The sequence below is a fragment of the Podarcis filfolensis genome (genome assembly GCF_964270895.1).
Source record: "Podarcis filfolensis genome assembly, chromosome: 4".
In the NCBI taxonomy this organism is placed as follows: Eukaryota; Metazoa; Chordata; class Lepidosauria; order Squamata; family Lacertidae; genus Podarcis; species Podarcis filfolensis.
Genome location: NC_139607.1, coordinates 59,906,957 through 59,927,987, shown reverse-complemented (window position 1 = coordinate 59,927,987; position 21,031 = coordinate 59,906,957). Strand labels below are relative to the sequence as shown.

Genomic DNA, 21,031 nt, shown 5'->3' with positions numbered 1-21,031 from the left:
CCGCCACTCTAGGCTAGGTTGCCTGGTTAAACCTTTTCTGTCTGGACAGACCTTCACTTCGTGGCTGTTTCAGTCGCTAGCAGAATCCGTCAGTGGGAGTTTCTTGAACCTCTTGCAGCAAAGAAGTTCTTTGACGCCAAGTCGCCGCCTACTCTCCCTGCGCGGCAGTCTTCTGCGCAGGGTGGGTGTGGGCAGCGGAGGACCCGTGCTCTCCTCGCTGGTCTCCGGCGAGGAGTCCTGGAGCCCCCTCTCCGCTTCCCCCATCTGCCCTCCTTTATCCCTGGTGTTACGCTGATTTTGTTCCCCAGCCGATGAGCTGCCTCTCTCCCTGCTGGGCCCTTCTCCAGCATCGCTTTGGAGCCTTGCCTCCGCCTCTAGCTCCGATGGCAGTTCCCTGACAGTATCCTTCCAAAACAGTAAGAATGCTGTAGCATCAGTCAGAAAATATAGAGCTTTTTAAGTGGAGCTAGATTCCACCAACTGATAGTGTTGCATAATAATTTTGATGAAATCTGATATTGGTTTGCACACATATCAAGAAACAAATCAACTGGCTGATCATTGAAAAAGTTTACTCATTAATGGCATTAAAAGAATCTAGATGAAGGAGGCTGGACTAGAGAAAGGGGCATCTTTCAAAGAAGGTGGGAAATTTTGTCAGAGTTTTTTTTCTCTTCTAAGGCTGATGGAGTCAAGCATATGTCAGGAAGAGTCAAATGCAGGGAACTGCTTTAAAAAATATTGCTGGATATTAACACATATTCTGTCGTTGAACACCATATTATTGTCCCCTGAATATTACATGTGCTTTATTTTAATTACTTATTTAATTATCTTTAGATTCTTGTAAAGCCTGAAGCAACCACTGTTGCTTAGATGATTAGAAAATCGCTTCCAGTTGCATAAAACTTTTTCCCTTCCCTGTTGTTTCTTCTGCCAGTTATTGCCGACCGGCCTCCCCCTGTCATTCGACAAGGTCCTGTGAATCAGACTGTCGCTGTGGATGGTACTTTAGTACTCAGCTGTGTGGCTGCAGGCACTCTAATGCCAACAATTCTCTGGAGAAAGGATGGCACCCTCATCTCCACACAGGATTCCCGCATCAAGCAGCTGGAAACTGGTGCATTACAGATTCGATATGCCAAGGTAGTTTGAAACTGAAACCAAACAATTCTTTTTAACTTTGCTTCTCTTTGGTGCTTGCCTTGAGGCCCTGAACATTGCAGCCTCTAATTTTAGAATTAATGAAATGTTAAATAACTGTATTAATATCATCTTTATTTGATTCTTCGTGTCTTGAGATAGCTTATTCTGCATTCCCAAAGTACCTTAGATTATAACAGAGCCGCTGGCAAGTTATTTCAGTTTTCCTAAGTAAGATTCTTCTAAGAAGAATTAATTTATAAAACTGTTTAAACATAGAAGATGAGATGGTGGTACAGCAATGCACAGGAATCTTCTTTGGCGATTGCTTATAGCCGAGTAAGATTGTCTTCCATGAACACGGTCTTAACAGTGAGTCCATAAGTGACTGTGGAGCCATTTCTGGATCCACGTGTCCACAGTGGGGATATAGGTTTCCGGGTGGGAATTGATCATGGTGAGGGGCTGCCATATGTGCCTTCCTATTAGCTCATTTCTCCCTTTAGTCCTGGTTGTAATCATCAATGTTTTGAATCCGTTTCACTTGCTAGCAGGCATGTGAACAGTAAACAAGCTCCAGTGTTTTCGCATAGCATGAAAGCTATATGATTGTATTCTTTCAAAATATTCTCTACAGTTCATTTATTATAATTTCTCTACTAGCAGTTATCCCTATTGTCCTCTTGCTTCCTGCCCCCCCCCCTTTTTTCACTACCTATACATATGCAGGAAAGATTATTAAGATTAAAATAACCGAATACAGAGCTGGCTTCCGGAGGGTTTATGGAAGCATGCTTGGTCAATGTGTTATTCCTTTGAGACAAGTTGTAGCAAAATGGTTTGCGTTTTTCCAAGGAATATGAACACCTGTTTTTACTTGCTAGGTGTTTTGCCTTAGGATAACTTGGTTCATGTAGTTAGGCCAAATGTAAAGACATCTTTTCATACAATACATTACCTGAAACCATGTAGTTACCTGCCCATGCAACTCTTTATGCCAGCACAGAATTACTGAACTCTTCCGTTTGGCGGTGGTGTTTTTTTAACTTTTAGATTGACCTTTTTAGAGTGGTTTAATCTTTAGTTGTGTGTATTTAGAGGCAGTTTCAGGTGGGCTTTGCCTGGTGTTTGACATCAGGTGCTTATACTATATGCTGTCTGTGTTATCCAAATCAGTTCCAAAAACATTTTCAGCTTCAGCTGTGGACGTTAAAATCTTCCAATAATTCATATGGACAAGCAAATGGAGCAGAAACTAACATCATATTATTATATTATTATTTCTATTGTTATTATCAACATTTTTATTAATTTACGGTGGAAGTGTGGTGAAGTCCTCAGTTTCTTTTCTAGCATAGTGACTCAATAGTGTTTTTTCTCTCTGAAGAAACCTGTGATATAAGCAATTTGGGGGGTGAAGGGAAGCCCCTAATTCTCCTGCAAGCAGTTTCATTGATTAAGCATCTTGTTTACCTTTTAGTAAAGAAGGATGGGATATCATATGGAATTTAAAATATCAGTCCTGAGCAGCGGTGGAACTAGTCTTCCCTGGGTATGCCGGGGCCAAGGAGCATGGAGGGTGACATGAGGACGCAGCAAAAGGGCAAGCACCCAAACTTCCAATCAGTCTGTTTAGCATGGGCTGGAAGGGTGACATGGGAAAGCAGCAGAGCAGGCTCATGCCCTTCCAATCAGCCCAAATGGTCTGATTAGAAGGCCGCATGTCTGTTGCATTCTCCTGATGTCCTGATTGGAAGGGTGCATGCCTATTGTGTTCTCCTGATGCCCGGCTAGCCCTGCACTGCTTTGCAAGGCTGGGGTGTGGGATCGGACTCACAAAGCTGGAAAAAACCTGCACCCGGGGCAATAGGCCCCCTCACCCTGCACATGCTACACCTCTGGGTCTTGAGGTCATCTCCCAGCCCACTCCATGCCCAGAAACTGCAATTCTTTTATTCACAGGAGTAAAAATGACATTCAAATAATTTGTCCTTTAACTTCATTTGCAAATGGATTGTTGCATTGTCCTTGTAGTAGAGTCACATCACACTCTCTTTAGCAATAGTTAATATTCCTGCAGGGTTTTTTTTCTGCAGGGTTTACCTAAAAAATTTCACAACTCAGCATTTTCAAACTTGGCAAGATTTACTTATACCATTGTTTTCTAAACCTCTAGGAAATTATAATCCTCTATCGTTTCCTCTAGCAAACATAGCATGTGCACACCTTCTTCTGGGAACTGCTGCCTGTTTACTAATGATAATAATAACTTAATGGAGCTCATAGAAACAGAAGCTATCTCATGGGATGTAGAGGGGGACGGGAAAGTCACAAGGCTATGCAATTTTGCCTCTGCATCACCAGAAAAGTAATTTTTCTAATTAATTTGTGTTAAAGATCTGATACAGCTTCTGTCTACGGGCAATTTAGGATCTGACCTATGTGTTAAAAGGCCACATGTTAGAGAGAAGCTACATGGACAGTGAAGACTTTAAAGTTTCCTAAGTAAACATCCAGTAAGCATTGTGAAGTTAGCTGTAGTGCTTGGAAATATACAAAAACAGCATGAAGAATGTAGTTTTCAGATACATATATAATTAGGTACACCAAAATGATTTTCTGAGCCTGGTGCGCTGTGCATGGATTGGCCCTCCTCAGTTCTTCACTGGCAATTTATTGGCAAGAACTCAGTCTAATCTACCTCACAGTGTTGTTGTGAAAGGACAGCTCTGTACACAGCTTTGAGCTCTTAGGAGAGAAAGTAACATACAAATGCAATGCAGCATTCACAGACCATGTAAAGCAAAATAAAGAGGTACAAAGCCAGTAAAGCAGCTCTCCCCACTCCACATTCCTGATATTTCACAGAAAAATAAAAGAGAAGTTTTCCAACCTTGAAAACAACAAAAACAAAGAAAGGTTTTCTGTGCATGTGCAATTTTGCAACATTGGTTACATAGTCTGTGAGTTCTGCATTTTAGCATTTTAGCTATGTAGAGAGAAATAAACATGCACAGAACCAGGAAAGCATATCCCATGCTTTAACAGCAAAATTGTACAGTTCTGATATTTTATAGCAACCCCCCAAGTTTGACAACCTTGATAAACAATCAGAATTACTCAGAGCACAAGCAGTTCCTAAAAACAACAAAGCAGCAAAGGAATCATATGAGGGAAATATTTTGAAGTACCCCCACTTCTGTCTTCAGAACTCCTGGGTCTCAACTCTATAGTTATCCCGAGTATGAGTCAGTGCTGTTGCTGGTGCTTCCGTCCCCTCTTCCGGAGGCTGCAGCAAACAACTTTTTACACACACAGTAACCCAAGCAGGTGCCTGCAGCCACAGATCAGGCACCTGTGAGCTTCATGTATTTGCTATGCACCTCTACCAGCAGTCTTTTTTCTTCTTCCTATTTGCTGGCTCATTCCTTCAACATGCTTGACCGGTGGGTGTCTGACTCCTTACTGCTTCATCATTCTAGCTCCTTTCCAAAAGCTGAAGCACTGCAAAGCAACGTCCTTTTGGATCATCATATGTCCACATCTAGCACAGCTGAGAGCCAACTCTGTGTCACTGAGACCAGGCAGTCTACTCCAAAGCAGTAGGGGAGCTGGGTTGAAGATAGCTCTGCCTAGTCATGGCCAGCTGCTGAGGCCTGGGCACTGGAGACAGGCAGCTTCTCAGTATCGCACCCCTCCAAACACTGGACCTGGCACAGCTGTACCAATCTCTTGGTTTTGCTATTAATATGCAACTATGGAGGACATTCTCTTATGTTACTTTAAACCCCCATCCTGCACTGCTCTTTTCTACTAAACAGAGTGTCACACATATATGCCTTTTTGCAATCAAGCTGTATATAAATTTTATATGAAATAAATCATTTTATCCCATTCATACGTCCCCCACCAAACATACCATATAAATGTTGTTCCTCTCATCCAAACATCACTAAAGACCCATTCATATACATAGTCACATGTCTCACATATCCTACCAGATAATACACACCCACTGAGCACCTCACATCTCCATACACAGACACGTACACAGAAGCGTCAATATAATGTGATGAATTTCCCTGAGAGAAATTTCCCATCCCTGTCTCAAGTGCTTGGAGCAGACATGTGAAATGGAAATGAAGATGGATATGTCAGAAGCTATATAGGAAACATGATTCTGAGTAACTTTCTAGATCTGTAGGGTCTTTCCCTAACCCACTTCTAAAGATCATATTTAGAGCAAAGGTGGGGAAACTGTGGCCCTCCTGCTATTGCTGGACCACAGTTGCCATAATCTCTGACTATTGGCCATGCTGGTTTATGGGCTATCCATATAGAAAATCACAAAATTTCGTTTCAGTCTCTGTATCTAAGAAGGCATATCATCTGCCAGGAGACCAGAAATAGGTTGTAGATAAAAGGGGATGATAAAATAAGCCTGCTTAAAAACCTTGCCCTTGTATGAGCTTTGAAAATTTGAGAGAGAGAGATCTCCCTGATGTCTTTGTGAAAGAAGCCATGGAGACGAACTGAGACTTGCACCTGCTGGCAGAAGCCTGATGTGAGCAGGGAGCCTGGAACCAGTAGTTATGTGTGACAGAGCAAGCAGTTAGGACCAAACCAAGTGAAAGAATTAATGAGCGAGCTAAAAATAAGAACCAAATAATACAGAAGTATGTGAGAATTCAAGAAGACCTTGTTACTTGACCTGGAGCAGGAAGTCCTCTTATAACTCTTTGTGTCCAGGAGGGTCCAATCATTAGACAGAATGGTTGGGAATCAGTCCACAGCTTGAGGACATTAAACTATCTAGGCAGATGACACAACATGACTCCAGAAAAGCAGAATACATGTTATTGTCCCCATCAACAGAAAAAGTGGGCTAACACACCATGTCACATTGATTGATGGTGGAGAGGTATTCCCCCTAGCAACCTCTGGTGTATTCTTTAAAAGGACTACAAATGCGCACTGAGAAGTTGGACTATAGACCACCTTATCCCATATATCCCCGCCCAATCAATGAGGTCTTCAGGGACCACAACATAGAACATATGAAAAAATATATTTTAATCCTGTATTCTATGATGAGTACAGAAGCCCAATTAAAATTTGAGCTCAACTATTGCATTTTAATTTAGTGTAATTGAGTATCACTTTCTTCTAACAAATTTTCATTTGCGGGACTTTGGGTGAGTTAATGCATATTCATTTGGGACATCAAATCTTCTGTGTCTCAGACTGTTTCAAATATTTTTCTTTCTCTCTCTCTCTCCCCCCCCCCCCCTTTCAGCTGGGTGACACTGGTCGGTACACGTGCATTGCCTCCACTCCAAGTGGTGAAGCATCATGGAGTGCTTACATTGAAGTCCAAGGTAAATCTGGATAGAGGAGAAACCATAAAAATAAGTGATTACAGTCTAATGGCTCTCTGATTATGTAATAAATGATATATACTAATGTGAGCACACTGATGAGCATATGTCAGCTTTGAACTTTTATCACTGTTCACTAGAATTTGGAGTTCCAGTGCAGCCACCAAGACCCACTGACCCTAACTTGATTCCCAGTGCACCATCAAAACCTGAAGTTACAGACGTCAGCAAAAATACAGTAACACTATCATGGAAGCCTAATTTGAATTCAGGTGCAACTCCAACCTCTTATATAATAGAGGCGTTCAGGTATTATGTCTTTATGTAATCTGGTTGTGCTTATGTTTTAGGTTCTTAAATCACAGGCACGTACTAACCTGTTTCTGTTTGTGTGTGTGTGTGCTTTATCCCTAGCCATGCAGCTGGCAGCAGCTGGCAAACTGTAGCAGAAAATGTGAAAACAGAAACATTTGCAGTTAAAGGTCTGAAACCAAATGCAATTTATCTCTTCCTTGTGCGGGCAGCCAATGCATATGGAATTAGTGATCCCAGCCAAATATCTGACCCAGTGAAAACACAAGGTAAAACATGTATTTAAGAATGAACTAAAGACAACCATTTGTTTAGATATGCTTCACTGAAAGGAAACAGAAAAGAAACACCCATTTTAGGAAATACTGTTAATACAGTATCTGCTCTTGTTCTGTATGCAACAATAGATAACAAGGCTGTCAACCAAAAAGGGGCTTAATGCTGAGGAAACATCTATAGCAGTTCCTACTGAGAAACAAACCACTTTTTAATCTAAACAGTTTATTTCTGGGCAGTAGCGTCTGTAGCTTCACATCAAATCAAAATCTGGATAAGTACACAGTTCTCTCCGAGAAAATGTGCCAGCAGTTACTAGTTTTCAAAAATCATCTGTTTCTTACAGTTAAAAGTTAGGTGCTATGCTAACTAAACATAAGTTGTCATGAAATCAAGTCATTCACTTGCCTTCCAGCATAACGGGGTGGGGAAAACAAGCCGCAATGCCAAAATACATTTGTGTGGCATTCACTACCATTTTATGAGAGATAAAATATAAGCAGATGCTTTTAAACTGAGTCAAATCATTAATCCATCTACCCTATAATTCTTTATTTTTATGGGCACTGGCTATCTAAGGACTAAGGGCAGAAGTCATGGATTATTTCAGAACAGACACAGTGTTAAGGTTATACATTGAGATGAGCTACATTTTTGTCTGCCAAAGATGTTTTTGGGGGTGTACCAAGAAATATCAATATTACTTTTAATTCAGAAGATTATTCCAAACTTTGCGATCCACTAATTGAACTATATTTGACCCACTTGAAATGCTTCTCTTTGTATATAACAACAATATTTTTATCCACTTGGATCCAACAGGACCCTGAAAAAGTGGAAAAGAACTTCCACACATGCAAGTTGCACCCCAATTTTCATGACTTCCCCTTTCCACTGCAGACGCTCAAACCACATCCATTGCTGCTCCAATTATAATGGCTTGGAAATATGGAAAATGTAGGAGTACTGAGCATTACTGGAGAGTAATGTTGCAGGCACAGAAGCTTGTCTCTTTGCCTGCCAGATAGTTGGAGCTCCAACTGCCTAGCAGGTTCAGAGGCAAAGAAAGACAGCATGCCCTGAGCTGGAGGAAGATGACAGATAGAGGCACTTCAGTTCCTCCTTGGCTCTGTGTTTATTTCAAAGCTGCAGCGGAAGATCAGATGCAAGACCCCAAACCTTGGGAGAGGGAAGTATCTTGGCAATCACAAACTTTATTGGCCACCAAAGCCATCCAAAATAATTCCCAACCCAATTTATTGACCCTTGATTTATTTCTTGATTGTGTCCCCATTCTATCTTGGAATCAAGGCAAAATATACACTTAGTGGTACAATCAAACCTGTTTTTCAAGTCTCTGTCATATATCTTTTAAGGTTAACAATAGTTTGTTGAAATTGTTACAGATGTTCCACCTACAAGTCAGGGTGTGGATCACAAACAAGTACAGCGGGAGCTGGGTGATGTTGTTCTACATCTCCATAATCCTACAATCCTTTCTTCTTCCTCAATTGAAGTTCATTGGACAGTAAGTAAAGCAAAAGTGCTAGTAGCCTAAAAAAAGAATTTTCCCAACAGCATACAAAATACAACAACATACTCATGATAAACTCTGAACAGATGTTGATAAGCTGCCTTGGAGGCATTAGTAGCATTAATTACTATTCATTAATAAGCAGGCTATACACACGTGCACACATACACTTGTTGGGTTACATTCTGATGTCATGTTCAAAGAAGGATCATTTGCAGTTTGCTACATTTTTCAGTTCACATATTTTCTTCTTCTTAAAGAGACTTTAGTGATTCTTATAATAATAAAATCGTAGAGGGACCAAAGGGTCATCAAGTCCAACCCCCTGCAATGCAGGAATGCAGGATTCTTCTTCTTAGAATTTGTAAGTGGACCAGAACAGGGCAGCCTTAAACAAAAAACCCAGGAATGTGGTTTTTTTTAAAGTGTGTGGTGAGGGGAGCATACAATAAGATTGAAAATAAAAGCTTTGGGAATAAAAAAAACATACAATGCATGTCTGTTTAACTTAGATCTCAGGGTGCTTTAAATTTCTATTGTCCAATGTGCAACAAGAAAAACAGTTTTTGAAATGAAAGGGATTTTCAACAATATGTCACGAGGGCCTACTGTTCAGAGAAAAATAAATAAAATCCCACTGGACAAGTGCTATCACTTCAGTGTTTTTAAAGTAGCCTATTAGACCACAGTCAAACAGAGCTGTGTTGCCATTTGAGGTTAGTAGTATTAAACTACCTAGAAACAGGGAAAATGCAAAAATGAGCAAGCTCCATGGTTTTCTGTGACTGCTAACATGTATTAGCACCTAAAACTGTTTACACTTGATGCTTACTAATGTATTAATATGGCTGTTCTATCTCCACGTTTAAGGTTGACCAACAATCCCAATATATTCAGGGATATAAAATTTTGTACAGGCCAACAGCTGGTTCTCAAGGAGAATCTGAGTGGTTGATTTTTGAAGTAAGGACACCAACAAAAAACAGTGTTGTGATTCCTGAGCTCAAAAAAGGAGTGAACTATGAAATCAAAGCTCGACCTTTTTTTAACGAGTTTCAAGGAGCTGATAGTGAAGTGAAATTTGCCAAAACTCTGGAAGAAGGCAAGTAGCAGCATGGCTGTCTTCATATTATCTTTTTGAATTACTTTTTTGCCTGTTTCCCCCTGATGTATTTATGGCTTGATGTTCTTTGAAGTGCATTTTTTTTTTATTGGAACTCAGCCCTCTGCCACGAAAGAGAACTGTCAATGCATAGGGCTGATCATTATGTGATTTGTTTGTTGACACAGAAGTAAATATTCAAAAGCATGTGAATGGGAAATCCCCTCAAAGACATAATAGGAACTGTGATGTTCCCCTCCGTCTCTTTCTGTTGAGTTCATGGTCTGGTCACAAATGACTTTGTGTCAAATTTAGACACTTGAAAATTACTGTCTAGAGTAGATGGCAGACACTGCTGTAACCATGAAAGAGCTGCGGTTTACATATTAGGGGACTTCCTATCTTCACTAGTTATGATAAGAGATTTGAAGATCATGAATGAAGACAATAAGCATGAGTTAAATTAGCAACACTTAGCCTCCTTCCTATTGGTATGTGTTATATATAAATATGCTCAACAAACCCCCTCTCCCCACCCCACCAAATGTGATTACACCTCTGTGGATGCCAAACATAATGCCTGATATAGGCAGAGCTAGAGTATGTGGAATTCTAAGTGCTGAGTGGAAAGTGGTTGATTGTGATGGGTCTTCTGAGCCCATGGATCTGGAAAACAAAACTTTTGATGTGTGGAATGGGTCTGTGTAAGACACAATGCCCTTCTCCCCCTTCAGTTTTTGATGTAGTATTTCTCTGCAAGGTACATTCTTCTGCACTTGAACCCTTTTCTAGTAATTCCAGGGGCCAACAGAACAATTTCCTTATTGATCATGGAATATTCATTCTATATGAGCCCAAAGTCATTTTGTGGTTCTTCTGTTCTTTCCTTTTGTAGGTCTGTCCTTAGACCAAGAAAAAGAATGGGCACCCACAGCTAAATTGCCTGCCTGTTTTGTTTTGCTTTGTTTTGGGGTCAGTTCAAATATTTAATTGGAGAGCTTATCTTGTATCCAAACACAAACCACCAACATATGAAGGATGAACAGTGTGGATTTTCTTGTGCAGCTCATCATGTGCACACTGGCAATTTGTGATCATTAGTACAGTGGTGCCCGGCAAGACGAATGCCTCGCAAGACGGAAAACCCGCTAGACGAAAGGGTTTTCCGTTTTGGAGGTGCTTCGCAAAACGAATTTCCTATGGGCTTGCTTCGCAAGATGAAAATGTCTTGCGAGTTCCTGCGGGTTTTTTTTTCTCCCCCCCCCTTTTCCCAAGCCGCTAAGCCGCTTATCAGCTGATCCGCTAAGCCGCTTAACAGCTAATCCGCTAAGCCGCTTATCAGCTGATCGCTAAGCCCCTTAACAGCTGATCGCTAAGCCGCTTATCAGCTGATCTGCTAAGCCCTAAGCCGCTTAACAGCTGATCCGCTAAGCCGCTTACAGCTGATCACTAAGCCGCTTATCAGCTGATCCGCTAAGCCGCTTAACAGCTGATCCGCTAAACCGCTTATCAGCTGATCGCTAAGCCGCTTATCAGCTGATCCGCTAAGCCGCTTAACAGCTGATCGCTAAGCCGCTTATCAGCTGATCCGCTAAGCCGCTTATCAGCTGATCCTCTAAGCCGCTAATAGCGCTAATCCGCTAATGGGCTTGCTTCGCAAGACGAAAAAACCGCAAGACGAAGAGACTCGCCGAACGGATTCTTTTCGTCTTGCGAGGCACCACTGTAGCTGGTTCATCACATTAAATGTCTGTGACCACTGTTTGTGCACTTGGTTTGTTTTCTTTTCTTACACAAACTCCAAAGCATGAACAAAGCTATAGACATTTTAAATAGGTCTCAGATGTTGTCCGGAGTTGTTTTATTATTATTACTGTAGTAGATTTGTATACACTTTCTTTGATTTACAGAAACTCAGTTAATATTTGAGGTATTTGGATCATCATGTGTTCACTTTATCACATCAACCTTTGGGAAATAGTTTGTTTTAAATTATCCCCCTCAGAAAAGATTGTCAAGGCATCTTGTTGAAGAAAGTTTTCAAAACTAGTATTATATCTTCAAAAGCCCACTTGACCAGATTCTCTGATACCATGGTACAAATATTCTTCATGAATCTTCTTCAGTCACTTATTGTAATTACCGTACTTTTCCATATATAAAACTAGGATTTTTTAACTTTAAAATAAGGTTAAAAATCTGGGGGCGTCTTATACATGGATAGTGCATATGCCTATTTTCTAAATTTGGGGTCCCCAAAAGAAGGGGGCATCTTATACAGAGAAAAATACATCTGCGTGTTGCCAAATCAGTTTTGTCTGCGTCCTTAGCTGTAGCCTATTAAAAGCACTGATCAGTGACAATGAAACGGAAAAAACAGCTTTAATCACAACCATCCTTTCTTCCCACAAACAGCTCCAAGTGCTCCTCCACAAAGTGTTTCAGTAACTAAGAACGATGGAAATGGCACTGCGATTGTAATAACATGGCAACCTCCCCCAGAGGAGACACAGAATGGGATGGTTCAGGAATACAAGGTAATATCTAGTTCTAACCTGGCAAATTATTGGCAAGCTATTGACAGAGAACTTGTTTGTGGTTTCTTGGCTCCATCTGGTGGTAAAAATCAAACCATAACAAAAGGATATGCCCGTATCTTTTAAGTCTGTTCGTTTAAAATTTTCATATATGCATTTGTGTTGTACAAGTAAATAAACATATTGATGTGCAATCAGAAACCTATAAAGTATGCTAATTCACTCTCAAACTGCTCACCACCTTTTACTTTATAAGAGAACTGCAGGCGTAAATTAAAAGAGAATAGTGTCTGTGTACAAGCATATTATGACACCAGTATCATAAGAAATGGACATACATAAGAGTAAGCCAAGTGTAAGATTTTGTCATTTTAGGAATATGGGAAATGTACTAATTTTACTTCTAGTTTTAAAAAATTCTTATTGATAAGAACATGGCTGATGTGAAGATTTTTGGAAGCACTCTTAGGAAAACATAAGAGTAATTTCTATCATGTTTCATTCTTTACATTTGCCACTGTGCAATAATATAAAACAATCTATCATATTTCTAACTTGATTTTATCTTACAATGTTTTCAATTTATTTCCACTGCTGCCCTCCATCCCTTCTAGTCAACTTCCTTTCTCCAGGTCAGGTATTCTCTCCTCATACTTGTATCCTGCCCTTCCTCCCAGACGGAAACATGGAGCAGCCAACAATGCTGTACTATGTACACATAAGGACATAATTATATATATATATAATTTAAAACATTATTACACAACTAGAAATGAAAATGTAATAGAAACATCATTAGTAGAGAAAGCAAAAGTGATAAAGTCAGCAAGAAAAGTTGGTTTCCTTCCAAGCACATGAATAAATAAAAAGGTTTTTTACCTTGTGCTTATTAAAACACTATTTGGAGAAATGCCATGGTTGGTTTGTTGGTCTCTGGCTTAGCATTTTGTGTTAACCAGACCAATGCCTGAGACGCTACAGGCTTCTAGAATGGAGTGTAACAACTTATTCACTTAGTGTTTCACTAGTCAAATGACTTGACTCTAGGGCAGTGACGGCCAAACTTGGCCTCCAGGTGTTTTGGGACTACAATTCCCATCATCCCTGACCACTGGTCCTGTTAGCTAGGGATGATGGGAGTTGTAGTCCCAAAACAGCTGGAGGGCCAGGTTTGGCCATCACTGTTCTAGGGGGTACATTTTAAAAATGAACTATCTAGAAATTCCTCCAGAATTCTTTGCCCACAAATCCAGAAGTCTCCACAGCAGAATTTTTTGTTTTCAAGATTTGCCACTAGTACGTTATATGCCAATAAAGGAAGGACAGCTATTATTCAGCAATGTATAAGGATGCAAGATGAAGGTCTACCAGACTTGCATGTTGAGCGTACTACTTTATGGAAGTGAGTCATGGGTAACTTACACCTGCCAAGAGTGATGTGTCAGTGCCTTCCATAAGCACTACATCAGGAAGCTTTTAGGCATCACATAGCAAGTCTCAAACAAAGATATGCTCTCCCAAGCCCACATTCCCAGCAAGTTTGCACTTCTGTCTCAGCAACCTCTGTGCTAGTTTGGTCACGTACACAGGATGGAAGATGGCAAGACCCTCAATGATGTGCTCTACAGGGAACTGGCTTTAGGCACTAGGCTTGTTGGAAGATCAATTCTGTATTACAAAGATGTCAGCAAATGTGACATGAAGGCTGGCAACATCAACCCCTTGTAGACGATAGCAACACCTGGAGACAGACAGGTTGTGTATCTACAGCAGTGACCAGAGAAGGAATGACGGCTGGGAGGAGTGCAGAGGGATGAAACACCATGGTGCACCTGTAGCTGCAAAACCGGACACCTTCATCTGCCCCAACTGCAGTAAACCATGTCTCTCTCAGATCATTCTCTACAGCCACAGCAGGCGTTGTAACCCTCCAACAGTTTGACTTTACCACTGAAGGCACACTCTTCCATTGTCTCTCGAGACAGGCAGATGTGAACAACTTAAGGACAAAGCAATCTCAGACGAGAATTCAAAGTCTGAGATCATCCTTGATTATAATAAAACTAAAGATTTTTTGATCACCTGTCACCAGATGGTTTCTACATACCTGATCAAACAGTGGCCACTTATGGGTGGTTGTTGTTCTTCCCCCAGGTATAATTGCCTGCTTTTTTTAGAAGCTGAACATAGCCAGCTTTCCAAGGATGTCAAGAGCCACAGCCTCAGGTCTGTTAAAGCCTAAAGCCCACCACAGCAGACACCAAGAAACGGAACAGGTTTCATATGAACATAATCCTTGCTGGATCAGGCCAAAGACTCATATAGCACAGGATCCTGTTTTCACAGTGGCCAATCAGACGCCTATGGGAAGCCTGCAAGCAAGACCTGAGTGGAACAGCACATTCCCTACTAGTGATTCTCAGCAACTGGTATTAGTAGCTGTTGTCAGGGAGGCATTGCTCACCTGTCTTCTCAACATCCATGTGTTCTTTGAATGCCGAGCGCCCTGAGAAAGGTGAGGCGCAGGGAGTTCAGCGCAATGCAGGAGCACTGCCACCATGCCTGACTGTGCTGAGCTCTTCGTCCATCTTCATCCCTCTCCCCTGAGGAACCAGGAGTGACACTCAGTGTTCAGAATGCAGGTGAGCTATGCTATCCTGCCTGTGCCATGTGCCACAGAGAGGCATACTTCCTCCAACAACAATATAGTTATCATGTCTAAGAGCCTGTGGAAACATTACCCTCCATGAATTTGTCTAATCCTTGAAGGGTGTGAGTTTAAGGAAATAAATTAATGTGGTATATCCTTATAAAGAATGTTGTTCATTCCTGTTTGAGTCTGTTTAGAGTGTTACAGATGAAATTGTATTCTCTGCATACTAGGCAAGGAGTAGAATAACAGTTTACTAATGCAATGGACCATGGGGGAAGCCATGTATTATTTCCCACAGTTGTAGACTATTGAATTTTGCTGCATTAATACTTACCATATGGACAGTTTTGAAATTTCAAAAATAGAACAAAAAGTGTTGTATATTATCAGGTAACCTTATTCAGATAGTTATTCAGATGGCTTGTTTTTAATAGTGTTTATATCAGTTTATTAACAGCTTTTACAACAGAGCTATTAACGTAGCTAAATGCGGCTTGCTATGTAAATCAGTAAATGCCATATGGCACATTTTATATCATTATTTATTTATTTCAAAGCCTATGTGCACATGAGAGTTGCTTTTTTTCTTTGCAGGTCTGGTGCCTTGGCAATGAAAGTCGATACCACATAAATAAGACAGTGGATGGTTCCACATTTTCTGTAGTAATCCCGTCTTTAGTGCCTGGTATTCGATACAGTGTGGAAGTGGCAGCAAGTACTGGAGCTGGAGCTGGTGTAAAAAGCGAACCACAATTTATTCAGTTAGGTAAGTGATTTGTAATAACATCCTGCTTTGTTTTACATTTAGTGTTTGATGCAGGGCAGGGGAAATCCAGATGTTCTGCATTGTTTTAATCAGATGAGGCAAGAATCACTGAGTGAGTTGAATTTGCTTCTGCCAATAAAACTCTTTTCATTTTGGAAGCGTTGCAGAAACTCTTCTTCCCATCCCAGCCCATTATTAGGGCAAATTTAAAGGCTACTTATAACCTTTAAAGCGCTGAATGGCTTGGGACCAGGCTAGCTTCTCTCATATGTATCTAGCTGAACCTTAAGATCCTGTTCATAGGCCCTGCTTTGTGTAAAACCTTGAAGAATGAAGTGAGGCAATTAACCACCAGGGAAGAGGGCCTTTTCAGCAATGGCTTCAGTAGTGGAATGATCATTCCAATGAGGCTTGCCATGCACCATCTTTGTGATCTTTTCAGGGCACTAGAAAACCCTTTTTTAAACACCAGAGCCTTTTAAGCCTATTTGTCTAGGCTTTTGTTTTTTATATCTACTTTCAATTCGGAGGATGAGACAAGTCCTGTTTTGTTGCTTTGATGTTGTATCTTCATCTTTAATTGTTTTGCTAATTGTTTTTCGTTTGTTTGTTTGTTTTACTCGTTTATTGTAAGTCACCCATAGAAACTGGTGTTATGGGGGAAACAGCCTGATAGAAGGGTAACAACTTCAGCACAAGTAAAAAGGCTATTAGAAGGCTGATCACACAACTCTCAGTGTCTTGTTTAATTCAATTCAGATTGTCAGGGACTTTCTCCCTCTGGAGAGACATGAGACCTATTAAAATTGAGGCAGAGTTGTGTTCCAGACAGTTCTGGGGTCTCCTCTGGCTGATGGATCTGCTGATGCTTGAAACCCTGACTGATCTGTGGCGCACAAGTGCTCACTTCCAGTTTGTTGAGCCGAGGTCTATTGCGGAGCTGAAAGCAGTGAAGCAGGTTAGAAGATGGCTGGAACACAAGTGGAAGAAGATTCCAGATTAACACAATGGGACACAAGTGTGTGCTCATTGTTGAGTCTTTGCTGTGGTGCTGAAGGCATTGAAAAAGACTTATCTTTCTGTCTCTATTTATAGAGTAGTACATACCCTTTCACTTAAAAAATACACAACTTGCTTGTAAATTGTTTGGTGACTTTTCTTAATGGGAAGTGATATAAATTTAATAAACCTAACCTAAACCTCACTTAAAATCATCTTCAGGTAGGCTGCTGCTATTTGTTAAAAAAAATGTAAGCACCCACCCACCCCCCAAAACCCACAAAAACATTTTAAATGAAATGCGTTGCACATTGATCTAATTACAATTTTGTTTGGCACTTATATTTCAAATGACACACAGTTGCTTTTTAAAAACCTGGAAGAACTGGTCCAAGTGACTTCAGTATTGTCACAAACACCAACCTATGCATACTGCGAAAATTGCCTTTTAGCAGCAAACTGGAAGGATTGGTTTCCCCTGAGGCTAATCTTGGGGAGGCAATTGTGCTTCTGCCAAAAATACTGTGAGTACCCTTCCGTAGCTGGGTCATCACTAAATTATGTACATTTGGGTGCACCTATAGAGAATAGTAGATGATGCATTAAATAACTGATTGCCAATTGATTTCCTGTGGCTCTTTCAGTTTTGTGCACCAGACAGGTCTTGAGGCACCTCATTTTGCCAATAAATTAATGTTTCTCATAAACATATTAACCTGTGTGAATACACATCATGCATTTATGAGAAGCTTCACTCAAATAATTATAAATGTTAAGTGTATTATTCATGCCTTAGACATCCCAAGAGAATGAATACAAGCAACTCTCCTTGAACTTTTATTGCTCTAACAGCTCCCATTATGAGGTGTGATTTGTGAACTAATTAGCATGCCTTTCATGATGATCTGCTAGCAACTGCAAGTATCTGTACTCCCTGATGTTCTTTTGTGCTTAAAGTCACAACCCCTGCACTGGACTGACTGTACAGAGACCCACTGGTGATGTTGCAGGGGGCTTTTTTGCCCCTTGTTCCCTGGGTGACTGTTAGAGTTCGATTGTGATCTTTTATACAGTTTCCACATTAAGTTATTGTGAACATAACAAATGTTGAATACTCTATATTGATTGTGTTACAGTCCTGAAAAAATTCCAAGCAGAGGTATTCCAAGCACATTTACATAGAGTATATATCTGTTTTTGGCTTGGGTATGTTGCATACATGTGTATTTGTATAGCTGTTATCCTACAATAAGCAAGCTAAAGATTGTCGGTGGGTTTTTAATGTTGTACACTTTATAATTCAGAAGTGTTGTTCTGAGACCTCCAGGTATAGGGCGGTATATAAATTCAATGAATAAAATAGTAAGTGCTCTCCCCACCAAGAGTTGGATTCTGAGATATAGTTGCTAAACTGAACATAAAAACCCTGAGATACAGGAAGATTGCATACATATCAGGTTCTTCATAAGGTTCAGTGAATATCTATTTGCTGAAGATTATAAATTGTGGAATATTCAATGTACTATGAAGTTTATGTGTCAAGCCAAACAGGCATGGCTTTTTTATTAGTGTGTCCACAGGGAACTATGCACACTCCCAGAAATGAATCCTGGGGAACCAATTGAATACATGGCAGAATTACTTTCTAGACTTCATCTGACGGGGGAAAAGCTCAAACATCATGTAGCGTTCAAATCCTATGACATCAGTGCCTCATATCTGTACTTTCAACTTTTGGGTATGTTTCTTCAGATTCTCATGGAAACCCTGTGTCACCAGAAGACCAAGTCAGTTTAGCCCAACAGATTTCAGATGTTGTAAAACAGCCAGCATTCATTGCTGGAATTGGTGCTGCCTGTTGGATTATCCTTATGGTTTTCAGCATTTGGTTATACCGTCATCGAAAGAAGCGCAATGGACTCGCTAGTACTTATGCTGGTATCAGAAAAGGTATTTTTGTACCCTTTTATAATCTGAAGTATTTGTTATTTAATTGAATTTATAATGTGATAGCAAGCATTGGCCTTACTCAGAAGAGACCCATATCTTTCATTGGGTCTATTTTGAGTATGATTTAGTTGGATCTCACACATAGTCTCTGTCAGACACAGACTGGTTAACAATAAATGAAAAACCAAATTAATAACTATCCTGTGAGATTTAATACAGCTTTTAAAACTTTACATTTTTAAAACTTCTTGGAAAATGCTTTCATGTATTAGGTGGTTGTGGGATTTTTATTACTACATAACAGTTAGGATAGGCAGGGTACATTCTTCATACTTTCAGCACACAATGTAATTTATAGAAGGTTCTTTTAGATAATTGGACAGGCTGTGGTGGCATGGATGAGAGAAGACATCTTATAGGTATCTTTAAATCTAGAGTTAATAAAGGTATAGGTCAATCTTTATAGCAACTTTATTTCTGCCTGTAAGGCAGTGCTGATCACCCCACGCATTTCAAAAGATGCTTCTGTTTTAGGTGAAGCTTTTAGAAAGTCATCAAGTGCTGCATGTTGGAGATATTATTGGCCTCAACACTGTGTAGCAGGAATGACAGTTAAAATTGATGAAATAGGTCAGAGTCTTCTCACTGAATGGAAGTCCTCAAAATATTCCTGGGTGCCACTGCTATGTGAAGAGTCAGATGATGCAATGCACTTAGTTTTCCAAACCTTACTGGATGGTTAAAACCAGGCTTTTGGATTCTGTTAATGACAGGTGTACTCATTTGTTAAGAATATGGAATCTACCAGCATTACTTGTGTTGTATTAATTTGGTATCTAGAAGTTTGTGCAAAACCAGTCCTCAGCCCAGGGCCACACAGGGCCAACAATATTATCTCTGAGAAGTAATGAACCGCGTGCATTTACCTTAATGATGAGATGGATTTCCATGTGTCGGTACCATAGCTAATGGTGAAAACCAGATCAGCAAGGGCCTATACTTCAGGTCTCCAACCTAGCACCTGTAGGTGGACACCTTGTATGCCTGCCAGAGTCTTCTCTGTCACCAACAAGAGGACCTGAACCCACTGAAACAAAAATTGGAAGTCTGGACAAGGTTTTATTGTTCTTGTTCTCAGACCAGTTCCTCTTCAGTCACTCTGCAGTGTTCAGTTCCTCTGCACAATTTCTCTTCTCAACCCTATCTGAAGAAGAGGAGGCAGTAAGTTACAGAAAATGGGCTTGCTAGAGACAGAAAAATAGGAAATGGATGAAAGTACAGGTGGAGAAAAGCATCAAAGAAGCCAGTGCCACCACGATACCAAAATATGTATCCAATATGTATCCTCATTATTTTTACAAGGGATGCATCCCAACCATCATCAATGGTTTCTATGGATTGCACTGTAAAAACCACCTATATAGCACATGCCAGAGATACTATGGCATATGGATTCACTCCACAGATCCATGTTTTGTTACAAGTGCTGCTTCTGCGATTTGGAAACAGATGCAATTTGACAGTGGCTTGGGGAAAATCCTGTCTAAAGATCATGCAAACACAAGAGGAACCATTTTAGAATCTTATTTCTCCACTATTCCCTTTTTCATGCCCCACAGCAGCCATTTTGTGACTGGTACGCACAACCTTTTTTCAGAGTGCTACATGTGCCCAAAGAGCCCAAAATGTTGACGACCCCTGGACTAGAGGTGCAGTCGCAACCAAGGATGCCTGAAGATGCAATGTGACCACTTTGTTAAGCAGAGATAGACAGTAATTACTGATTTCCCCCCCTGTAGTTTGGTTTTTAGAGCAGAGGTCAATCAGCCACAGATCGGAAGCTGTTTAACACCTTGCCTTTTTGAATACTTAATATCCTCATCCACCAAATGATCCAGATCCTTCTTATTAATGTTTAACAGGTTTTATTCGCACTGTCTGGTAGCCACTGGACACAACAAAGTAATGGCCTTGTTCAGCGTGCTTACGGTCTACAGATCTTTCAGTAGTCAAAGTTCTGAACATGGTCATTAAATGAAGGTAACATTTTTAAACAACTTTAGCAAAAGTAGTGTGGGTTTGAACACTTAAGAAACTCAGTGTCTCTTAGCACGCAGAGTCTTGAAAACAGGAAGATCCAAAGCAAAATAGAAGTAACAACTAGTGGCATCATTGTGGTCCAATAAATAACACATGCAGACAAAATGAAGCTGGGACTGAAATTAACTTGTGTCTGTTAATACACCTCTGGGAAAGTTAAGTGAAAGCCTTTGTGCTGTTTTAACCAGTTTTCTTTTAGCTTTACTAATTGCATGGTGCCATGCCATCTCTTATAAACATTTCTAATAGACTAATACTGTTGGATATAAAAGAAGCTAAAT

General features: G+C 40.4%; 1 protein-coding gene and 1 long non-coding RNA gene across 8 annotated transcripts in view; one reads left to right on the top strand and one right to left on the bottom strand.

Moving 5' to 3' along the window:
* Window positions 1-21,031, bottom strand: part of LOC310761622 — a 140,307-nt gene that overhangs the window by 42,927 nt on the left and 76,349 nt on the right. The window lies entirely within an intron of this gene.
* The window catches only part of ROBO1 (roundabout guidance receptor 1), a 573,037-nt gene that overhangs the window by 510,722 nt on the left and 41,284 nt on the right, over window positions 1-21,031 (top strand). For all 4 annotated transcript variants that reach the window (XM_083611370.1, XM_083611369.1, XM_083611372.1 and 1 more), the window contains 9 exons: window positions 941-1,146; window positions 6,440-6,521; window positions 6,662-6,830; window positions 6,936-7,102; window positions 8,516-8,637; window positions 9,514-9,745; window positions 12,161-12,282; window positions 15,530-15,701; window positions 18,453-18,650. In XM_083611370.1, the coding sequence (XP_083467496.1) occupies window positions 941-1,146; window positions 6,440-6,521; window positions 6,662-6,830; window positions 6,936-7,102; window positions 8,516-8,637; window positions 9,514-9,745; window positions 12,161-12,282; window positions 15,530-15,701; window positions 18,453-18,650 (1,470 nt within the window). The remainder of the gene's footprint in view (window positions 1-940; window positions 1,147-6,439; window positions 6,522-6,661; window positions 6,831-6,935; window positions 7,103-8,515; window positions 8,638-9,513; window positions 9,746-12,160; window positions 12,283-15,529; window positions 15,702-18,452; window positions 18,651-21,031) is intronic.